Source organism: Nicotiana attenuata, chromosome 10 (assembly GCF_001879085.1).
Source record: "Nicotiana attenuata strain UT chromosome 10, NIATTr2, whole genome shotgun sequence".
Classification (NCBI taxonomy): domain Eukaryota; kingdom Viridiplantae; phylum Streptophyta; class Magnoliopsida; order Solanales; family Solanaceae; genus Nicotiana; species Nicotiana attenuata.
The window spans coordinates 1996917-2018568 of record NC_031998.1 but is presented as its reverse complement, the minus strand read 5'-3'; the positions used below and the strand labels follow the sequence as shown (position 1 = coordinate 2018568).

The 21652-nt window shown below is 39.1% G+C and overlaps 1 protein-coding gene across 1 annotated transcript; it reads left to right on the top strand.

The window, feature by feature from the left end:
• On the top strand, positions 10339-17215 carry LOC109232892 (sec-independent protein translocase protein TATA, chloroplastic-like). Its single transcript, XM_019398584.1, has 2 exons — positions 10339-10811; positions 16828-17215. The coding sequence occupies exons 1-2, from the start codon at positions 10470-10472 to the stop codon at positions 16957-16959; spliced, it is 474 nt and encodes a 157-aa protein (XP_019254129.1). The 5' UTR covers positions 10339-10469; the 3' UTR covers positions 16960-17215.

Genomic DNA, 21652 nt, shown 5'->3' with positions numbered 1-21652 from the left:
AATTAAATATTTGGGAAGTGGATTTCATTAAAGCGGGAATAATTACCGCCATTAATGCTATTGATAGAATCGATGCTTCAATTGTCACTTCCATTTAATGCTCATTACACGTGGCGCCCTTTTATTGGCTCTGCAACTTTGCAGCGCCTTTAAGGCTTTTTACGGCTTCACTAATCACGAAACGACAGTCTCATTATGACCTTTCCATCATTATACCTTTTCCTTTGACGGTTGCTTCCTAGTATAAATTTAGTTTTTCGCCTTTGTCTTTTCCTCATAAAGCTTTCAGAACATTCAATTCTTGTTTCCATCTTCCTCGTAAAACTCTCAGAATATTCAATTCTTGTTCTTTACCTTCCTCGTATTGCCATGGCTTCACCAAACCCTAACCTAGGAGAGTCTCCATAGTTTATAACTTTCCTTCTGCCTCTAATAGGAGTAGAAGAGGGGGTGGTAGACTACGTAATTTAGGGTCTTCATCCAGTTCTCGCCCTTCTTCTAGAACCAGAGGTTCTCTTTCACATAGATCTTCCTCTAGAGGTAAGGAATCCTCTGAGCCTCTTCTTGAACCTATGGTAGAGGAGATAGTTCCTGCGGAATTATCCTTCTATAATGATAGAGAGTCTCTTAGAAATCAAGTATCTTCTTTAGATCGTGCTGATATTTACCCAACTCGGATCACTGAAGGTCTGATTTCTTTAGTTCGTAAAGACTGCCATTGGAGTCATGATTTTCCCATTATAATTCCTAATGCGAACCAAAGAATCACCTCTTATTTGATGGGATTTTCCTTTGTTTATACATATCCTTTCACTTTAGGATTCAAACCTGCTATTGACCCTGTCATCCTAGAATTCTGTCATTTTCTCGACGTATGTTTAGGTCAGATGGCCCTATAGTATGGAGGGTAGTTGCCTGTTTGAGGCATTTGACCAATATGGCTGGTGTGCCTTTTACCTTCTCCCATTTAATTCATCTTTACTCCCCCAGACTTTTTCGCAATGGTTATTTTACTCTAGTAGCAAGGAGCAAAAGAGTTCTGATTGATGATATAGACCGTGGCTGGTATGCTAGGTTTGTTGCTACCCCCACCGTTAGTTTGGTGGGTGATGATAATGTTCCCTTCCCCGAGAGGTGGAATTTTGCACATGAGTACTTTTCTCGTACCTTTTTCCCTTCAATTTTTATGATTATTTATTCTATTTTTTCTTTTATTTTCCAGCAACCATGGGAGTTGTGGATGATGTTTCCAATTTCCGTGTTTGGGTAGGAAAGCTTTTGAATACTCCCCCAATGGAGGGTAGATCCTGGAAGACTCTTTCCCAACAATTTGGTTGGAAAGTGAAAACTCACGGTAAGAGTTTTTTTTTTATTTCACATATTGCTTTTTTCTGAACTTATTTTAATCCCTCTTTATATCAGGATTTGCAGTTCGAGGGATTACAACCGAGGCGGTTGTGGCTTCTCGTATTTCTTTGGAAAGGGCCCAAGAAATAATTTTGGGCTCTTCATCGAAAAGAAAAGCCGTCGATGACCACGACTCTGAAGAAGAGGAAGATGAGGGTTCCTTAGTAACAAGGCCACGGGCTCGTAGACGTATTATCTCTGATGATGAAGCATCCCCCGCCGTTCTATTCCTCTTACAGAACCTGCTGAAGCCACGATGGTGATCCCCGATGATGTTGATGATGTTCCCGCTACTGCTCATGATTCTGTTGAGCAGCTTTTTAGCCACGGGTTTGGTAATGAAGGTTTTGGTCTAGTTTCTGATGAAGCACCCTTGGCTTCTTTTTCTTCTTCCGTTCCTGTGACTCCTTCTTTGTCGATCGTGGATGTTTCCGTCCCCCCCCCCCCCAGGCTGTTTTGACTGCTTCTACTATTCCTCCAACAATCCCTCCCCCTCCTATTCATCATACTGAGGTTGGTTCCTCGAGTAGGGATGCTTCCATGAGGCAAGTCACTATTGAAGTTCCTGCTGAGGGTAATCTTTTAAGGAAATCAGGTCAAGCAGACGTGTGGCTAAAGCCTTTGGTTGGTCCAATTGAAAGAGCTAAGCTTGAAAGCCATAGTTCTTTGATCTTGATGAATGACATAATGCATGCTTCTTTAAAGTTACTCCTTTTTCAAGCTTTACTTTAACCTTTTTCTATTTTCAGAGTTCTCACATTCTCTTTTCTTTTAGGTTAATTTAATTAGCACGGAAATGATGAAAAGAGTTACCCTCTCTGAACAATTAATGCGTGACTACCAAATGGAGGCAGATAACTGGAAGGGACAGTGTGACAGTCTTCAAATTGATGTGGAAACCTTAGAAGAAAGTAAAAGTACCTTGGAGCAGCAAGTAAGGGCCTTAACTTCACAGTTGGCAGTTGTAAAAGCTTCCTCAAGCCAAACAAATAAAGAGAAATTTCGTCTTGAAACCTCTTTTTCTGAGCAACTTTCCAAGGCCAGTGAGGAGATTAGAGAATTGAAGGCCCTCTTGGGTGAAAAAGAAGCATATGCTGGTGAACTCGTGCAAACACTAACTCAAGCTCAAGAAGACCTCCAGGAATCCTCGAGTAAGGTTCGCTTTTTAGAGAGTTCCCATGCTGCTCTTCAAGCTTCTTATGAATCTGTCTTGGCCGAAAATGAAAAGTTAAGAAATGAAGTTGCTGGTGAAATACTTGAAGATAAAACTGCCATTGAAGTGAGTTGGGCGTTTTTAAATTCTCGCCATGATACCCTCGTTGAAGCTAGCCAAGAGAATTTTAACTTGGAATCTGAGTTAGCCAAGATCAAAGAGACTCTCGAGAAAACTCAGCAGAACCAAGATTTTTCTTCTCCCGTGGATGAAGCTTCTGAACATGTTGAAGATGATACGGGTATCCCCACTCCTTCAAGTCAAGTTGAGCCCGCTGCTGTTGATGTCCCTGCTTCAGTTCCTTCAAGTTCTCAGCGAAAAGTTTGAGTTCCTTTGTTATATTTTTTTTCTCTGTGGTTGTAACCCTTGGTCTTTTCAAGGGTTTGTGGAAAACGTTAAGTCCCCAGTACTTTTATGGGGCATTTTGTTTAAATAACTTTTGGTTTATGACTAAGTTCATACTTATTCTAAATTTTCTTTTAATATTATGAAGTTTCCATTGCTGTTTAAACTTTTGTTTTGTTTATTCTTGCCTTTATTTTTTTAAGGACTTACTGAATAACTTGCATTTTTATTTTGTAAAATGCTTTTTTTTTTCTCATGAATGTCTTAAATCAATCATGAATTATAAAAGAGGGCCCTTTTATATTCGACACCTAATGAAGAAGACGTCTCAACTTCATAATGGTGTTAACATACGACAAAAGAAATAGGAATACACATGTTTCTTGAAAGAACTTTGACAAGTTTTTTTATTTGAACTTTGCCAAGTTTTAAGTAACACTTTACATGTATTTAAATAACATCTATAACTTTTTCGTAACTGTTTTCCTCACAACAAATTTTTTTAAAGGAAAGAATAAAATACAAGGTTTTTATGTAATAACCCATTTCAGTACACGTACTTCAAATACAAGGTTTTTATTTATAACCTGTTTCAGTACATTGCCTTTAACCTAACTATGGTAAGGTTTCGTCTTGGCCTTGGCTCGTGACTATCTTTCGTTGGTTTTTGCTCTGCACTTGACTCTTTCAATGAGTTGATTTTTTGATTGCTTCTCAATCTTCTTTGTCTTCTTTATACATTTGTCTACGTATATATCATATAGTCCCCCAAGTGTTTGAGAGTTGAAGCATGAAGCCTCGAGCACTTGATTGTTCCTCTCATTTTGGTCCTTTTCCTGTAAAAGGAAAAACACACGGGACTCGGAGGTGCGATTATAGATGAAGACTGCTTAACCCGTCTTAATTTCTGTCAGAATAGTTGTAACCCTAGACCGGGAATTTCAATTTATTCCACGTGCCTTGCAGGTCCTGCTTCATCATTTAGTACGGGCTAGCGTTTTTCCTATCATCTAAAATCGTTAGTAAAACTTTAATAATTCAAAAAATAGAATTTTAAAATGAAGATACCTGACCGTGGGTATTCTTTTAGGCGTGAAGGTAATATCTTTCCATCCATTGTCTCCAGCTCATATGCTCCTTTTCCCGCAATACCATGAATCCTATAAGGTCCTTCCCAAGTTGGACTCAATTTTCCCGTATTAGCCGCTTTCGTAGATTGAAAAACCTTCTTGAGTACGAAGTCCCCAATCTTGAAGTATCTTAGCCGTGTCTTTCGATTGTAATATCGTTCAATGACTTGTTTTTGTGATGCCATTCTTATTAATGCAGTTTCTCTTTTCCTTCAAGTAAGTCAAGGTTTATGCGCATCTCCTCTTCATTAGATTCTTCTGACGCTTGCGTATATCTCGTGCTTGGTTCCCCTATCTCAATCGAAATTAAAGCTTCAGCTCCGTACACCAATGAGAATGGTGTTTCATCTGTACTTTTTTTTGTTGTCGTGCGATATGCCCATAAAACACCAGGTAGCACTTCTAGCCAATTGCCTTTAGATTCTTCTAATCGTTTTTTCAAATTGTTGATAATGACTTTATTTGTTGATTCAGCTTGTCCATTAGCTACCGGAGGGTAAGGCGTGGACGTAATCCTTTTGATTTGCCATCTTTGTAAAAATTCTGTGATTTGAGCGCCTATAAATTGTGGGCCGTTATCACACACGAGTTCCTTTGGTACACCAAATCAACATATGATATTTCGCCAAATGAAATCTCTGACCTCTTTTTCCTGTACCTGTTTAAATGCTGCTGCTTCTACCCACTTAGTAAAGTAATCAGTGAGTACAAATAGGAATTTTACCTGTCCCTTTGCTTGTGGTAATGGTCCCACGATATCCATCCCCCACTTCATAAAGGACCACGGTGCAATGACCGGATGTAATAGTTCCGCAGGTCTATGCATGTTGTTTCCATATCTTTGGCACTTATAACATTTAGCCACGAAATTCTCTGCTTCTTCTTCCATTTTAGGCCAATAATAGCCTGTTCTAATCATGGTTCTTACCAGTGATCTTCCTCCCACGTGATTTCCACAATGCCCCTCGTGTATCTCTCTCATTACATATTCTGTTTGAGAAGGTCTGAGGCATCTTTCTAAGGGGCCACCGAACATCTTTTGATAAAGATTACCTTGCTTTAATAATATCGTGCATCCTTTTTCCGAAGCGCGTGGGCTTTTTCTTATCTTCAGGGATGGTACCATACTGCAAAAAAGCGACAATCTCGTTTCTCCAATCCCAAGTTAAGTTATTGAAATTTACATCATTTTTGTCTGGATCGAGTTCTGAATGAAACAAATGAATTACAGAAGTATTTTCATTGCTTGCCACGTCTGCCGCAGATGCGAGATTAGCTAGAGCATCTGCTTCGACATTTTCATCTCTTGATATCTGTGAAACTTTCCAGGTTTGAAATTATCCGATCAAATCCCGTACCTTTTCCAAATATTGCTGCATTCGTGCCTCCCTGGCTGTATAAGTCCCCAACATTTGGTTAACCATGTGCTGTGAATCGTTTTTTATTACAATTCGATTAATGCCAAGTTCTCGTGCCAGTTCCAAACCGGCAATCACTGCTTCATACTCTACCTCATTGTTAGTTATAGAATGACTTTTTATGGCCTGACGAATGGTTTCACCCATAGGTGGCACCAAAACAATTCCTAAACCTGCTCCCTTTACGTTAGATGACCCATCAGTAAATAAGGTCCAAATTCCTGGATTAGACCCGTTAAATACCTGTAATTCTTTTTTCGCTTCTAATTGCATTTCTTGGCTAAAATCAGCTAAAAAATCTGCTAATACTTGAGATTTTATCGCGGTTCTGGGTTGGTATGTGATATCATATTCACTTAGTTCTATAGCCCATTTAGCTAACCTACCAGACAACTCATGCTTGTGTAATATGCTGCGTAATGGATAAGCAGTTACTACGGCAATAGGGTGATATTGAAAGTAAGGCCTTAATTTTCTTGAAGCCATGATTAGTGCAAGTGCAAGTTTTTCTAATTGAGGATACCGCGTCTCCGCATCTAATAATGATTTGCTGACATAATAAATTGGAGATTGTCTACCTTGGTCTTCAACTAAGACAGCACTCACCGCTACTTTTGAGACAGCAAGATAGATGAGCAATCTTTCTCCAACCTTTGGTTTTGCGAGTAACGGCGGATTTGACAGGTATATTTTCAAATTTTTGAGCGCCTGTTGACACTCCTCAGTCCGTTCGAACTGATCTTGCTTTTTAAGAGCAGAAAAGAATTTAAAGCACTTTTCTGATGATTTGGATATAAATCTCCCCAAAGCTGCAATTTTTCCTGTCAACCTCTGCACTTCTTTTTTACTTGTAAGTATATCAGGGATTTCTTCAATGGCCTTAATCTGCATTGGATTCACCTCAATACCACGGTTAGAAACAAGAAAACCTAAAAACTTACCTGATGCAACACCGAATGCACATTTCTCAGGGTTTAATTTTATATTGAATTTACGCAAAATTTGAAACGTATCTGATAAGTGCGATATATGATCCCTTTAATGTTGAGTTTTAACGAGCATATCGTCTATGTAAACCTCCATAGTTTTTCCTAAGTGTTCTTGGAACATTTTTGTCACCAACCTTTGATACGTTGCACTAGCATTTTTGAGACCAAAGAGCATCACTTTATAGCAGTAAGTCCCCCTGTCTGTTATAAATGAAGTTTTTTCTTCATCTAAAGGATCCATTTTAATCTGGTTATAACCTGAATATGCATCTAAAAAGCTTAAAAACTCATGTCCTGCAGTAGCATCAATTAGTTGATCTATATGTGGTAATGGAAAAGAGTCTTTGGGACAAGCTTTGTTAAGGTATGTGTAATCTACACTAACTCGCCACTTACCATTCTTTTTAGGTACTACAACAGTATTAGCTAACCAATTAGGATACTTTACCTCGCGGATAAACACAATTTTTAGTAATTTTTGGACCTCATCTTGAATCACCTGATTTTTGAAAGCTCCTTGCTTTCTCTTCTTTTGTTTGACAGGTATATATGAGGGGTCTTCATTTAACTTGTGAGTCATTACCTCCGGTGGTATTCCTGTCATATCAGAATAGGACCAAGCAAAACAATCCACGTTAGTTTTCAAAAACTCAATCAAATTACCTTTCATGCCCTGGATTAGATTGGCCCCTACATAGACTTTCCTTTCAGGCCATTGTGTGAATAATACTACAGCCTCCAGCTCTTCAATCGTTGTTTTGATATTTTCATTTTCCTCTGGTTCTTAAATGACATCAGGCCTTGAGTCTACATCTGTTCGTTCTTGTTCAGTTGAGGTTTGTGTTGTAGTATCCTCAACTGGATTCTGTAACTGCTATTTTTCTCCGTTCCTCATACTTGAATCTGCCACGGAGTTGATACTCCCGGATGTCTGTTGATTTCTACGGATTTGATGTATTCCCCATGGTGATGGAAATTTAATAATTTGATGCAAGGTTGACGGAACGGCGTCCATCTCGTGGATCCACCGTCTTCCGAGAATCATATTGTAAGCCATCTCCATCTCCACCACCTAAAACTTTGTATCCTTGCCGACCCCTTCTGCGAATGTAGTAAGTATTACCTCACCTTTCGTCACAATGCTGGAGTTGTTGAACCTAGACAAAGTATGCGCCTTGGGTACTATTTTAGCTTCGGCTTGCATCTCATGTAGAACTCTTAGAAAAATAATGTTCACAGAGCTACCTGGATCAATCAAAACTCGTTTCACATTAGTGTCATGTACAAGTAAAGATATTACCAGTGTATCGTTATGTGGAGTCAATACGCCACCGCATGTGCATCATCAAACGTAATGCTTTCTTCCTCTAAGATATGTTGCACCCGCTTCCCGTGGGTAATCATGACTTTGGATACTTTATTTGCTGTTGTATACGTCACACCATTGATTTCTTCTCCCCTGCTTATAACATTAACAGTCCTTTTTGGAGAGGGCGGTTTAGGGGGCTCCTGCTTGTTCTTCATGTATGCTTGCTTACCTTTCTCGCTGAATAACTCAGTGAGATACCCCTGCTTCAACAGATGATCAACTTCACCATGTAGAAACCTACAATCTGCCGTTTTGTGACCATGATCGTTGTGAAATTTGCACCAGTGTTCGGGATTGCGCCTGTTTAGATTTGATCTCATTTCTTTTGGCCACCGCACCTTATCACCCATGCTTCTTAAAACAGCTACAAGCTCGGAAGTGCTTACATTAAAATTATAACAGCCAAATCGTGCCTTCAAATTTCTATCATCATCTCGTGACTCTCGTGTGTTGCGATCATTTCCATACCTCGATGATGAGCTCGATTCTCTATTTCTAGATCTACGATCATACCTTGACTGATCATGCTTTAACCGTGAATCTCTTCCAGCTGGGCCCATATATGGTTCGTACCTGTTTTTACCGGACCTTTTTTCTGTTTTCGCCCGTCTTGAACTCACTTTTTCTTCTTTTTGGGACCGCGAGATAATGTCTTCTTCGATCCTTAACTTCGTGCTATACCTGTTGTAAATGTCATTCCATGTCGTTGTTGGGAATTCACGAAGACTTTGCTTGAGTCGCCTCGTAGCTTCTGAGCTTTTTTCATTCAAATTACTAGTGAAAGCTATAGCTGCCCAATTATCTGGTACACGTGGTAACGTTATTCTTTCACGCTGGAACCTATCCACGAACTCTCTGAGAACCTCATAGTCCCCTTGTTTTATTTTGAAAATATCCTCCATTCTCTTTTCGACTTTTTGAGCTCCCGAATGTGCTTTGATAAATGAATCTGCAAGCTCAGCAAAAGAATTTATGGAATATTCGGGTAAAAGAGAATACCATGTTAAAGCTCTCTTAGTGAGTGTTTCGCCGAATTTTTTTACCAATACTGATTCAATTTCTTGTTTAGTCAAATCGTTGCCTTTTACGCCAGTTGTGAATGCAGTCACGTGGTCTCGTGGATCCGTTGTTCCATCATATTTTGGAATATCAGGCATTTTGAACTTCTTTGGAATTGGTAGAGGAGCAGCGCTTGGCTTCCAAGGTTGCTGTGAATATTTGTCCATATCGATTCCTTTGATTACAGGCGGTACTCCAGGTATTTGCTCTATGCAGTCACTTGTTCCTTGAGCTGTTTTTGCAATGTTAGAGCTAAATTTTGTTCGGAATTGACTAAGTTACCTGGTTCTCCCTCTCGTCATTCACTGGGGATTCCACCACTGCCTGAATTAACAAGCCCAGAACGAGGGTTTTCCAAAGTGTTGGTATTTGGAATTGGTGTTGATGGTGCAACAGGTAACTGGCTGGCAAAAGGCTCAAGAGCTTTATTGACCTGTTGAGCGATCAGCTTCTGCAAAGCTTCATTGATAGCTTCATCGTTGTCAAATTGAGCATTTGCATTTGAGTGAGATCCATCAGGAGTTCCTTCTCGAGACCGACGAGGCGAACTTTGTGGAGAAGGGATCGGAGTGTGAACATCTTGTGGGTCCCCTTGGAGTTGATGGTTTCCTTGGTTTACTTGGGTGTTATCGTTAACATTTGACATGATTGTTGATGTAACGAAATAGATAAGGTTAAGAAAGAATAGATTATCAGATTTCCGGTACAGAACCAATTCGTTTAACCGAAAAATAGAATTTCAGTAAAAGCTTTAAATTTAGAAGAACTCGGGTTACTGATAATCAATAATGAGCAAAAGAAATTGATAACAATGAGTTAGATAGCAAAAAGCAAAGTAAATCAATGTATTCAGTTGATTTTCGTGTCCTTACAAATGATCTGTCTTCTCTCTTTTATAGCTATTTTTAAGTTATACGTTTTGCCTTTATCATAATAAGGTCATTATGGACGATTAAAGGCATTAAATGCTACGTTACATAATCATTGCAATTTAATACAGATTCTCTAATGTTTTCAGTATTTAATGCTTATTAAACACTGTATCTGGGCTCTCCTGTGTTGTCAGGTTCATTCTTCTCAGCTTTTAGACTTAAATAGATACGAGCATCGAGTCTTTTGAATATTTGCTCGTGCCTCTTCTTGTGCTTCCGCTCGTATCTGTTGCAGCTCGTGCCTCTTTGCTTAATCACCATTCTTTGACCTGCCTACGTGTCATGACATGTCATCTTTCGATCCCTTCGATATGCATAAATTCAGTTTTACCCAATACAATAAGTAGAGTAAAATATAGCATAAAATCTACCGGTTCAAAAGAGAAACCTATGACAAGCAATAAACGTGGGTGGCTTATAAGCAACTAGCCGGGAGACGTTTGCTAAATAATTTACAAAACAGGGACATTGAAAAAGTGTTAGGGTAATCAATTACTGGAACGGAGGGAGTACTTTAACAAACTGGGTCGGCGGTACTTATAAGTCCCAAAGTCCATGTCATTTCACAAGGGCAACTAGCATATTTCCCAGATTGAGAATCCACAAAATGGCAATCCTCTCATCTGCTGCTTCAACTCTCACTCTATCACTTACACCTAATGCCACTTCTACTTCTTCTTCTTTGTCAGTTTCAACTGCCAAAATTCCTAGTTTGTCTTCATCTAGCTCATTGTTCTTTAGCAGGAACAGAGCGTTGGTACCTTCTCGAGCTAGAAGAACGAGTAAATTAATCAGCAATGATAAAAAGGGTCTTTCTTGCAACTGCTTATTTGGGCTTGGGGTCCCTGAGTTGGTTGTAATTGCTGGTGTTGCCGCCCTTGTTTTTGGGCCCAAGAAATTGCCTGACGTTGGCCGCAGTATTGGCAAGACTGTCAAGAGCTTCCAACAGGTAAAAGAATCTCCCTTTTTACTCTGCTAGGTGTATATTTCTGTAAATATTCCTTTTCTTTCTGTATATCTATTTTCCTTTTGGAGGGTCTATTGAGGGGATTCTAATTTATAGGAGGATGCTTAGACTTGTAGAAACTTATGATGTTTGTGGGGTCATTGATTTGGTACAAGTTATCAAGCTTTGTATGTAGGCAATGGTTAATACAAAAATTCAACTCTTACCCATGTGCCAAAGGAAACAGATGGTGAGGTATTGAATGGATATATGCTTTTATAATTGCAAGTAAAAAAAGTAGGGGAAAAAAACTTTACTACGAGGATGATGAAGCAAGAAAACAACCTAAAGTCATATAGATAAACAACAAGGTGTGTGTGCTCGTGACATCTTTAGGAAAGGCATTTAACTATTACTCCTCCATTCCACTTTATTTCACACTATTTTCTTATTAGTCCATTCCATAAATAATGGCACATTCCTATATTCCTTAATGAGAAGTTTTATATAGCCAGACAAATACTAACGTTATGTGACCACACAATTGTTATGGTATATTTAAGAGCACAAGTTTAGTTTTCCTTTTTTTATTATAATACTTTGTGCCAAGTTAAATAAACTATGATAAACAAAAAGTGAAACGGAGAGAGGTAGTACTTTAAACATGATTCTCTTTAAGATGAGAGATTCAAACTAATTTGTTGATTGATAAATGAATTTTGAGTATGGAAATTAGTGTGGTCTATCAATTGTGAATTTCAAATGCATGCAACGACAGCTACGTCATTACCGACAAACTCATACCACATTGTGTATTTGCAAATGATGGATGAGAAGTGTTTGATCGTCATCCATGAGTGATCATACTATTTGATTTAACAATACTGTGTACTGGTTGTGAAAGAGTGTCTCTGAGTAGTTCTATGGACTCTGTTTGATGACACAAGTTTAACCATAGACGAAAGATCTAATAAGATGCAGAAGGACAAGGGAATCGCATCATAGTGGAAGCTCTGTTGATTATGACGTTGGAAAATAGATTGCAAGAGCAGTTGAATCGTGAACTTAAATTAGTTTCGTGACATTAGTTTTGTAGGGTTAACATAAGCCTAGTGGGAGATATTTGGCAAAGCCTCCCTTGGCATGGGGTTGATGAATATCTACTTACCACACTGCTCAATGGAGCCAAAACGTTGCCCCAATCCAAGGACAAGGATGATGTTAACAAACATACAATGCTTGTGAGAAAAGTATGCTCCCCCCCACCCACCCCCACCCCCACCCCCCCAAAAAAAAAAATTGGGGATCACATAGTAACTGTAAATGAGTTATTTCGTTGCAATCCTTAAAAACTAGGGCTCATGTTGATTGATGATAACATGGAAGAGATAAATATGGGTCGTGATGGCACTTAGCCTCTAAGACTAGGCAAGCCAATCACACAATGACACAAAACATCGAAATAAGATATGATAACTCTGAAATTCTAACATAAACTGTGGAATAAAAACTTCAATAAAGCCGAAACATGGGTACATAAGTCAAACTTCCCAAAACCAAGTAATACCGAGTCATGAGCTCTAAACATAATACATAACGAGTCTCAATAAGTATACTGTTTGAAAGTAATACAACAGTATAAAAATAATAGAATGGGATTCCAAGGGTTTGCGGCGACCAAGCAACACTACCTTGAATCCTCTCGAACAGTCCAAACTCACTTCCGAAGACCGCTACCTCCAACACCCGGATCTGCATAAAAATGTGCAAAAATGTAGTATGAGTACGGGTCAACATGTACTTAGTAAGTATCTAGACTAACCTCGGTGAAGTAGTGACGAGGTTCAAGTCGTGTGATACTCACTAGTCAGAGAACCTGTGTAATATCTCGGATAACTGACAATAAGAATATAACGAGATGTAGTACCATCTACACAACGAAACAAGAGTTATCAACTCAACACAGGTAAATCATGTTTGACAAAAGAACCATCAGTCAATAACAGAGGCATAGAGTAGCATGTTAAAAACAACGTGAAATCATGTAAGGTGCATTAAAAGCATAAAGAATCCACTTGCTTAATCCAGAATGACATCCCCATAATCCACGTTTCATTAGAAGAGCGTCACCCTTATTTTGCCACATGTGCGTAATCAAGAATAGCCACCCTTCCGCCACATATGCATAATCAAGAATAGCCACCCTTATTCTGCCACATGTGCATAATCAATAATAGCCACCCGTATTCTACCACATTGCATAATAATAATTACAATCGCACAACCAAGATCTCATGTCAACACCCAATCAATCCGCCAAATATGTCTACATGTGCCATAATCATAACAATGTAATATGTCAAATTACCATCAAAGACATATGCTTGTAATTTATAAACAAAGTACACAAGGACATGATAATAATAAAATGCGGATAAGGGTTCAACATATAAAACATGACTACGACAAAATAAATTAGCAATGGTTCCACAAATGCCCAACTTGGCCAATTAGGAAATTATAATCCTAAATCATGATTTCTAGCATGAAAGGATAAGCTCGCGTTATCATAGAGGGCACACAATTAAATCAAGGCATTGTAGAAGCCTAGAGTCTAATCTGGTCATTTTTCATACATAGCACCCGCACATACGCTCGTCACCTCGCATATATGTCGCATCACATACATTATAATTAGACAAATAAGGTCCAAACCTAAGGTTTATTCTCTCTCACAAAATTTGGTAAGATACTTACCTCAAACGGGCCAAATCAACCCTCCAAAATCGCTTTTCATTTAGGAACTCCGACCGGCTCGAACCTTGCCAAAAACAACCTAATAACGTCAAACAAAGGCATAAGAAACAACCCCAAACAATAAAGTTTCTTGAATCAAAAGTTAACTTGGGCCCACACGGTCAAAATCCGAGTAAGGGGTAGATCCGGATTCCCGACTACCCATAACCCCACGAGTCCAAATATATGATTAGATTCCAAAACCTAGTCCAAATTGACTCCCAAATTTCCAATTTTCACCCCCTTAAGTTATAGACAATAATCCCAAATTTTCCTTTAAAAATTCAAGTTTTAGGTATATAAGTTCATGGGGAATCAAGATGTAAAGCTAAATCCAAGTGAAAATTGTGTACCTCTAATGTAGTAGTGAATTTGCTGTCTGAAATCTCCACCTCTCGAAATCTAGGGCTCAAAATGTGAGAGAATGGATAAAAATCCCGAAATTATATCACTTAAGGTCTGCCTAGTGATATACTTCGTGAACACGGCCACTGCCTCGCGTTTGCGAAGCACAAAAGTCCCACTGCCTCAAAAAGCCCTTCACGAACGCGAAGACCACACTGCCTCTCTCATCGCGATCGCGAAGAAGAAATTCTGCCCAGCTCAACAATGCCCTCCGCTATCGCGAAGAAGGGCTTGACACCAACACAAACCTACAACTCTCAAAATGCTCCGACTGGTCCGAATCTTACCCGAGCCACCACGGACTCCGTCCAATCACACCAACAAGGTCGTAAACATTACCCGAACCATCCTAAGCCTCCAAACACATACGATAACATCACAACAACGAATCAAATACCAAGTTGCAAATTAAACTTCTCTCAAGTTCAAGAACCTTCGAACTTCAACCAAGCGTGCGATTCAAGCCTAACCAACCCGGAATTAACCCCAACTTTGCACACAAGTCCCAAATAACAAAACTAATCTATTCCAACTTCCTGAACTAAAATCCAAATTCAATATCACCAAAGTCAACCCTTGGTCAAACTTAGGAACTCTCTAAACGTTCAAATTGCCAACTTTCGGAAAATAGCGCCAAAACACCCTAGGAACCACCAAATCCAAATCCAAACATTACGCCTAAGTCCATCACCATACGATGTTATTGGAATCATCAAATCACTAATCCGAGGTCGTTTATTCAAAAGTCAAACCTTGGTCAACTCTTATAACTCAATTTTCCACCAAAAGGAATTAAGTGTTCCAATTCACTCCAAAACCTTCCCTGAACCAAACTAACCATCCCCGCAAGCGACAAAACAAAAACCAAACATATAAAAAGCATCAAATGGGGTAGCAGGGCTCAAATATGCAAAATGACCGGTCGGGTCGTTACAATATGAGAACACCAGAAATATGTCCGACCAGCCGTTCGAGAATGTGGTTCCATTCACCAACATATGAATGAAAGTACTGTCTTTTGGTTTCTCATTATTTAGCCTCTTGGAAAGCGCTTGGAGAACATTTTTGAAAATACCTGCTGAGACAGTTCGCTTGTACGATTTCCTCTTGAACCAAGTATCTTGTATGACAATTTGGTGGGAGAAACTATGATCATAGGAAGAGCAATTACTCGCAAAAATAGGATAATTTGACACATTGTTCTCCAAAGACACTTTGAGAACCAAATCTAAGCACCACCAAAGTGTTATTGGATAACAACCTTTTTTTTATTTTGATAAGTAGTATTTCATTATATAAACGCCGAGAGCATGCTAAAACATTTATACAAGTACAAGCTCCATCGGCAGATAAGGAATCTATCAGATCCACAATTGACTCACTTATCGGAAAAAAGAATCAGATTTGGACTCTTAAGTCATTTCTATACTTCACTTTACACCAAAAACACTATGATCGGAGGCACCTATCTTTCAGACAAAAAGTTGCTCTTGAACTGCACGCAAAACTTCTGTGGTTCCCCTCCAACCAAACTGCTCATAGGATACACATTGATACTGTTCCCCATATGATCCTAAGTTTCTTTCTGATCTCTGCTCTTTCCAGCATATTAGGGTCTCCTTCAGTGATGTGGCATAGCCCACTGCACACGTAAACTATTAGAAATAGGTACCACATCTGCCATGTTTTGTTGCAGTGACAAACAACTGCTACGGCTCAATGCCATGCTGGTTGGGTTGATTATGGGACTCTCCTGCTTGGTCGCACATGTAACATCTGTTTTCAGTGTAAAGCTTCTTTTCTGGAGAGCATCTTGGGTGAAGCATGCCTCTCTGGTTGCTATCCATCCAAAGAAAGTTACTTTGGAGGGGGGGTTGGATGGGACACTTTTGATTTCATAAGCATCTGCCAAACGCCATTGTCCAGCTTTACTTCCTATGTCACTTAACATGTTATAACATGAGATGACTGTGAATCTTCCATCGCTCCTTGCTTTGAGCACAGTGGATCTTTCTGAAGAGGAGATAGAGTATGTTCATCCAGCTTACTGAGGAACTAAGCTACCTTTTCTTCCTCCTAGTATTGAAGCTTGGAACACTCCTCTTACTAGTACAGTTTATATATGATTTTGCATTTCATCTTTCTTAGTGGTTCCAGTGCACTGGGTTTTGATGGCATGAAACTAAGATTTGATTTTGCCTTTTGGATTTCTTTCTTCACTTCAAACTTATTCTCCTTCAAAAAAGAAAAGACTTCTCCAGTATTCCTTTATATAGTTTGCTGAATTATAAAAGCCAATCTTCATAGCACCACCAGTATCCCCTTATTTGCTAAACCTCTCAGGTCATAACAATTTGTTCACAAAACGTCCTAATAGATTCATATTCTGCTTTGAGATGTGAGGGATTATGAAATGTAGATGACCGGCAACTGTTTTTATGGACTACTCTTGTTCTTTTCTTTTCCTTTGTCTGGTCTTCGGACCAAATTTTTTTTGGAAATAATACCTTTATTTCCGTGTCTTCCAGCTACTTTATCGCCTACTTTGATTTCACATTTGTGTAAAATATATATACGAATCGTTTCGGGATTATAACTAGAACCACCCCTTTCCCAGGGAACAGTGAAGCTTCATAGGGTCTTTCTGTCCAGGTGTAGGTAGTCTGCATCTTCGAGCTTCTCTCCGAGACAGTGCCCAGGTCGTTTTAGGGGGTTGGTGTGAGATTTTTTGTAGGAGATGGTTCACACGCGTCTTGTTAGTTGTTTGTTCAAATACTGACTAAATTCTGAAAAATATTTCACGAATTTTTGCTCATAGGCAGCGAAGGAGTTTGAGACTGAGTTAAAAAAGGAACCTGATGCCTCTACTGATCCTCCCATTGAGAAGGCCAGAGAGATCGGTGAAGAAGAGAAGCAAGATGCGAGTGTCTCAAGCACAAAGGAGTCATAGACACTGATGGAGCCACTAGCTAGGTTTTGTTATTATTCCAACATAGTCATTTTGGTATCATTTAGCTAGGTACTATTCATGTTGCTAGAATTCTATAAAACTGACCAAACCAGTGGAGTGGAAGGAGTTAGAATGATGAAGCACCCTTTGCCTTCAAGCCCTCAATAAGATCGAGCTCAGTACATTGATGTGTAGGTTTTCGTTACTTTATGGCCTTTCGATTATGATGCATCATGAACGTGCCAATATTTTTTTATCGCGGTGACCAGTGGTTAGCTATAGGGTAATCAACTGAATTTTATGTTCTTTTTCATAAATGCATATAGTATTCTTAAACCATTTGTGCTTCTAATAAATAAAAGGAGAAGATAAGATTGAAATTTGGTGACCAAACAACAGAAAGCACAAATGTAAATCTTGCAAGAGCTCATTGGCACACAAAACCACCTCTTGGCAGCGACGAAACATCACATAGAAAATAACGCAATTTCTTTTGGCAATAAGTATCGCCTTATTAACTTTGAAAGAAGAGGCAAAGTAGCTCCACCTACCCGAAGATATTCTAAAAGCAGCAAAAGAGGAAAGAAGACAAATTGCTGAAAACCTCCTCTCCGTTGGTTTTTCCTCCTTTTAATCTTTAGCTTGCCCAATCAACTGTAGGTATTGACAAAAACATGAGAGTCATTCGCGCTACAAATAATCTTTCTCATTTGCTCTATAAGATGACAGTGCTATATCCTAAATGATTTATTTTTTTTGTTTATGACCTTTTTCGCCTGGAATTACTAGCGAAAGAGATTTTATCATGAGTTTTCCCTTTACCACTCATATAGTATCTATTAATTCCCCTACAAACTCGAAAATTAATTACATAACTAGAGAATTTGCCGTGCTTCGCGCAGTTATGATAGAATATTATTAAATTCAAAAATAATTTTTTTATATAAAAGTTTAGTCTGATAAAATAAAATTTTCAACTATATGAATAAGAAAATTAAGTTTACATATTGATAGAATCACTATATGGATACTCTTAGTAGAATTATAAATTAAATGAACAATATATTTTCATACATTCTATGTGTGGGGAGAGATTTAACCTTAGTCTAATGAAAGATCGTTCTAAGTTGTTTTCTATATTCCAGAATTTTTGTGCTGAAATTAAAAATCAATTTGGTGTTTCCATTCGCACTTTTCGCAGTGATAATGCCTTAGAATATTTGTCCTCTCAATTTCAGCAGTTTATGACTTCTCAAGGAATTATTCATCAGACCTCTTGTCCTTATACCCCTCAGCAAAATGGGGTTGCAGAGAGAAAGAATAGGCACATCATTGAGACTGCTCGCACACTTCTCATTGAATCTCATGTTCCGCTGCGTTTTTGGGGCGATGCAGTTCTCACAGCTTGTTATTTAGTTAATCGGATGCCTTCCTCTCCCATCCAGAATCAGATACCGTATGCAGTATTGTTTCCCCAATCACCCGTATACTCTGTTCCCCCTCGAGTTTTTGGGAGCACTTGTTTCGTTCATAACCTAGCCCCTGGGAAAGATAAGTTAGCTCCTCGTGCTCTCAAGTGTGTCTTCCTTGGTTATTCTCGTGTTCAGAAGGGATATCGTTGTTACTCACTTGACATTCGTAGGTACTTTATGTCCTCTGACGTCACATTTTTTGAGTCTAAACCTTTCTTTACCTCTTCTGACCTTTCTGACCCCCTTGATATATCTGAGGTCTTACCTATACCGACCTTTAAGGAGTCTACTATAGCTCCTCCTTCACCTTCCGCCACAGAAGTCTTACCTCCGCTATAGAAGTCTTATCCATTCCAGCCGTTCAGGAGTCTAGTGTGGCTCCTCCTAGACTCCCTGCCACAGGAACACCACTTTTGACATATCATCGTCGTCCGCGCACAGCATCGGGTCCAGCTGATTCACGTCCTGCACCTGACCCTGCTAATACTGCGGACTTGTCTCCTCTTAATCAACCGATTGCACTTCGGAAAGGTATACGGGCCACCCTTAATCCTAATCCCCATTATGTCGGTTTGAGTTATCATCGTTTGTCATCACCCTATTATGCTTTTCTATCTTCTTTGTCCTCTGTTTCCATCCCTAAGTCTACAGGTGAAGCATTGTCTCATCCAGGATGGCGACAGGCTATGATTGACGAGATGTCTGCTTTACATACGAGTGGTACTTGGGAGCTCGTCCCTCTTCCTTCAGGTAAATCTACTGTTAGTTGTCGTTGGGTGTATGCAGTCAAGGTTGGTCCGGATGGTAAGGTTGATCGTCTTAAGGCTCGTCTTGTTGCCAAAGGATATACTCAGATATTTGGGCTCGATTACAGTGATACCTTCTCTCCTGTGGCTAAGATAGCATCAGTCCGCCTTTTTCTATCCATGGCTGCTGTTCGCCATTGGCCCCTCTATCAGCTGGACATTAAGAATGCTTTTTTACACGGTGACCTTGAGGATGAAGTTTATATGGAGCAACCACCTGGGTTTGTTGCTCAGGGGGAGTCTCGTGGCCTTGTATGTCGCTTGCGTCGGTCACTTTATGGTCTAAAGCAGTCTCCTCGAGCCTGGTTTGGTAAGTTCAGCATAGTTATTCGAGAATTTGGCATGATTCAGAGTGAAGCTGATCACTCTGTATTCTATCGGCATTCTGCCTCGAGTCTCTGTATTTATCTGGTGGTCTATGTTGACGACATTGTTATTACCGGCAATGACCAGGATGGTATTACTAAATTGAAGCAACATCTCTTGCAACACTTTCAGACTAAGGATCTGGGCAAACTAAAGTATTTTCTGGGTATTGAGGTCGCTCAGTCTAGCTCAGGTGTTGTGATCTCACAACGAAAGTATGCCTTAGATATTCTTGAAGAGACAGGAATGACAGGTTGTAGACCGTTGACACTCCGATGGATCCGAATTCTAAACTTATGCCAGGACAGGGGGAGCCTCTTAGCGATCCTGCAAGATATAGACGGTTGGTTGGTAAATTAAATTACCTTACAGTGACAAGACCTGACATTTCCTTTTCTGTGAGTGTTGTGAGTCAGTTTATGGATTCTCCGTGTGATAGTCATTGGGATGCAGTTGTTCGCATTCTTCGGTATATAAAATCAGCTCCAGGCAAAGGTTTATTGTTTGAGGGTCGAGGCCATGAGTAGATCGTTGGATACTCAGATGCTGATTGGGCAGGATCACCTTCTGATAGACGTTCTACGTTTGGATATTGTGTCTTGGTAGGAGGAAATTTGGTGTCCTGGAAGAGCAAGAAACAGAATGTGGTTGCTCGGTCTAGTGCAGAAGCAGAATATCGAGCGATGGCTATGGCGACATGTGAGCTAATTTGGATCAAAGAGTTGCTTAAGGAGTTGAAATTCAGATGGGACTTGTGTGTGATAATCAAGCTGCTCTTCATATTGCGTCAAATCCAGTGTTCCATGAGAGAACTAAACATATTGAGATTGACTGTCACTTTGTTAGAGAAAAGATACTCTCGGGAGATATTGCTACAAAGTTTGTGAAGTCGAATGATCAGCTTGCAGATATTTTCACCAAGTCCCTCACTGGTCCTCGTATTAACTACATATGTAACAAGCTCGGTACATATGATTTATATGCACCAGCTTGAGGGGGAGTGTTAGAATAGTCATGTAAATAGGAGTAAATAAATAACCATAATCCAATATATATTAGGAGTAGGACATGTTATGTGTGTGTATATATATAGGGCTCATTGTAACATATGTCAATACATCAATAATATATTTTCTCCCGTGCATTCTCACAAATGAATTATGCAAAAAAGAAATTATGGTAAAATTATACAAAGAGACAAAGGACAGGGAAAAAGTTACAAAGGGACTAACATTAAAAAAAATATTGAATGTCTCTCTCAAAAACTTGTCACCTACCTATCATATTATGAATAAATAAAGAGAAAGCAGCAACAGGAAAATTTCTACCGATTTAAAAAAAAAAAAAAAAGCAATAAGGAAATTGGATGGTAACTGTTGTCTCTCTCTATATCTCTCTTGAGAAATTATAGTTGGAGAATCGGAAAATTAGACATCTTTGCTCTTCACTCGATAACTTGCTTCCATTTTACTTTTGCCAAAGCCCATGGAATACAGAATGCTCAAGTAATATATAAAAGGTACTAACATTCATGAACGATACTACTGTACATTAAATACTTCTGTAAAACAGAACGAATGAAAATAGTAACGAAAAATCACATTTGTGGATCATAATGATGTATTATTAAGCTAAACGGAAATAACGGATAAACTTTAAGATAAGAAAGAGAGAAAACAGGATCAAAACATGCAAATGAAGGAGGGTAAATCTAATGGCTTTTCCATTATTAAAATGGAAGAAGGAGTGATAGACTTCTTTTATAAGTGAGATGGTGCTTTGGTTATTCTTAGTTAATTATTGAAAACGTTTCGTTATTCTTAGTTAATTATTGAATTAACAAAGAATTACAGTCCATGTCACTTGGCCTAATAGCCCAATCGAAAATGGCCCACATTTAAAGCTCTTACCCTATATAGCCCATGTTGTACATAACTTGAAGTTAAAATATCATGGTATAGCCAGTTTTCACACTGGTCAATGAAAAATAGCCAGCATTTATCAAATCAATGAAAAATAGCCACTATTTTGCTGCAACAGGGACCGGTC

What these genes read in the sequence shown, in the direction of transcription:
- LOC109232892 (XM_019398584.1), top strand. Translation starts at nt 10,470, where the DNA reads ATGGCAATCCTCTCATCTGCTGCTTCAACTCTCACTCTATCACTTACA. An exon ending in CTGTCAAGAGCTTCCAACAG is followed by an intron (nt 10,812 to 16,827) that starts GTAAAAGAATCT and finishes TTTTGCTCATAG; the next exon opens with GCAGCGAAGGAGTTTGAGAC.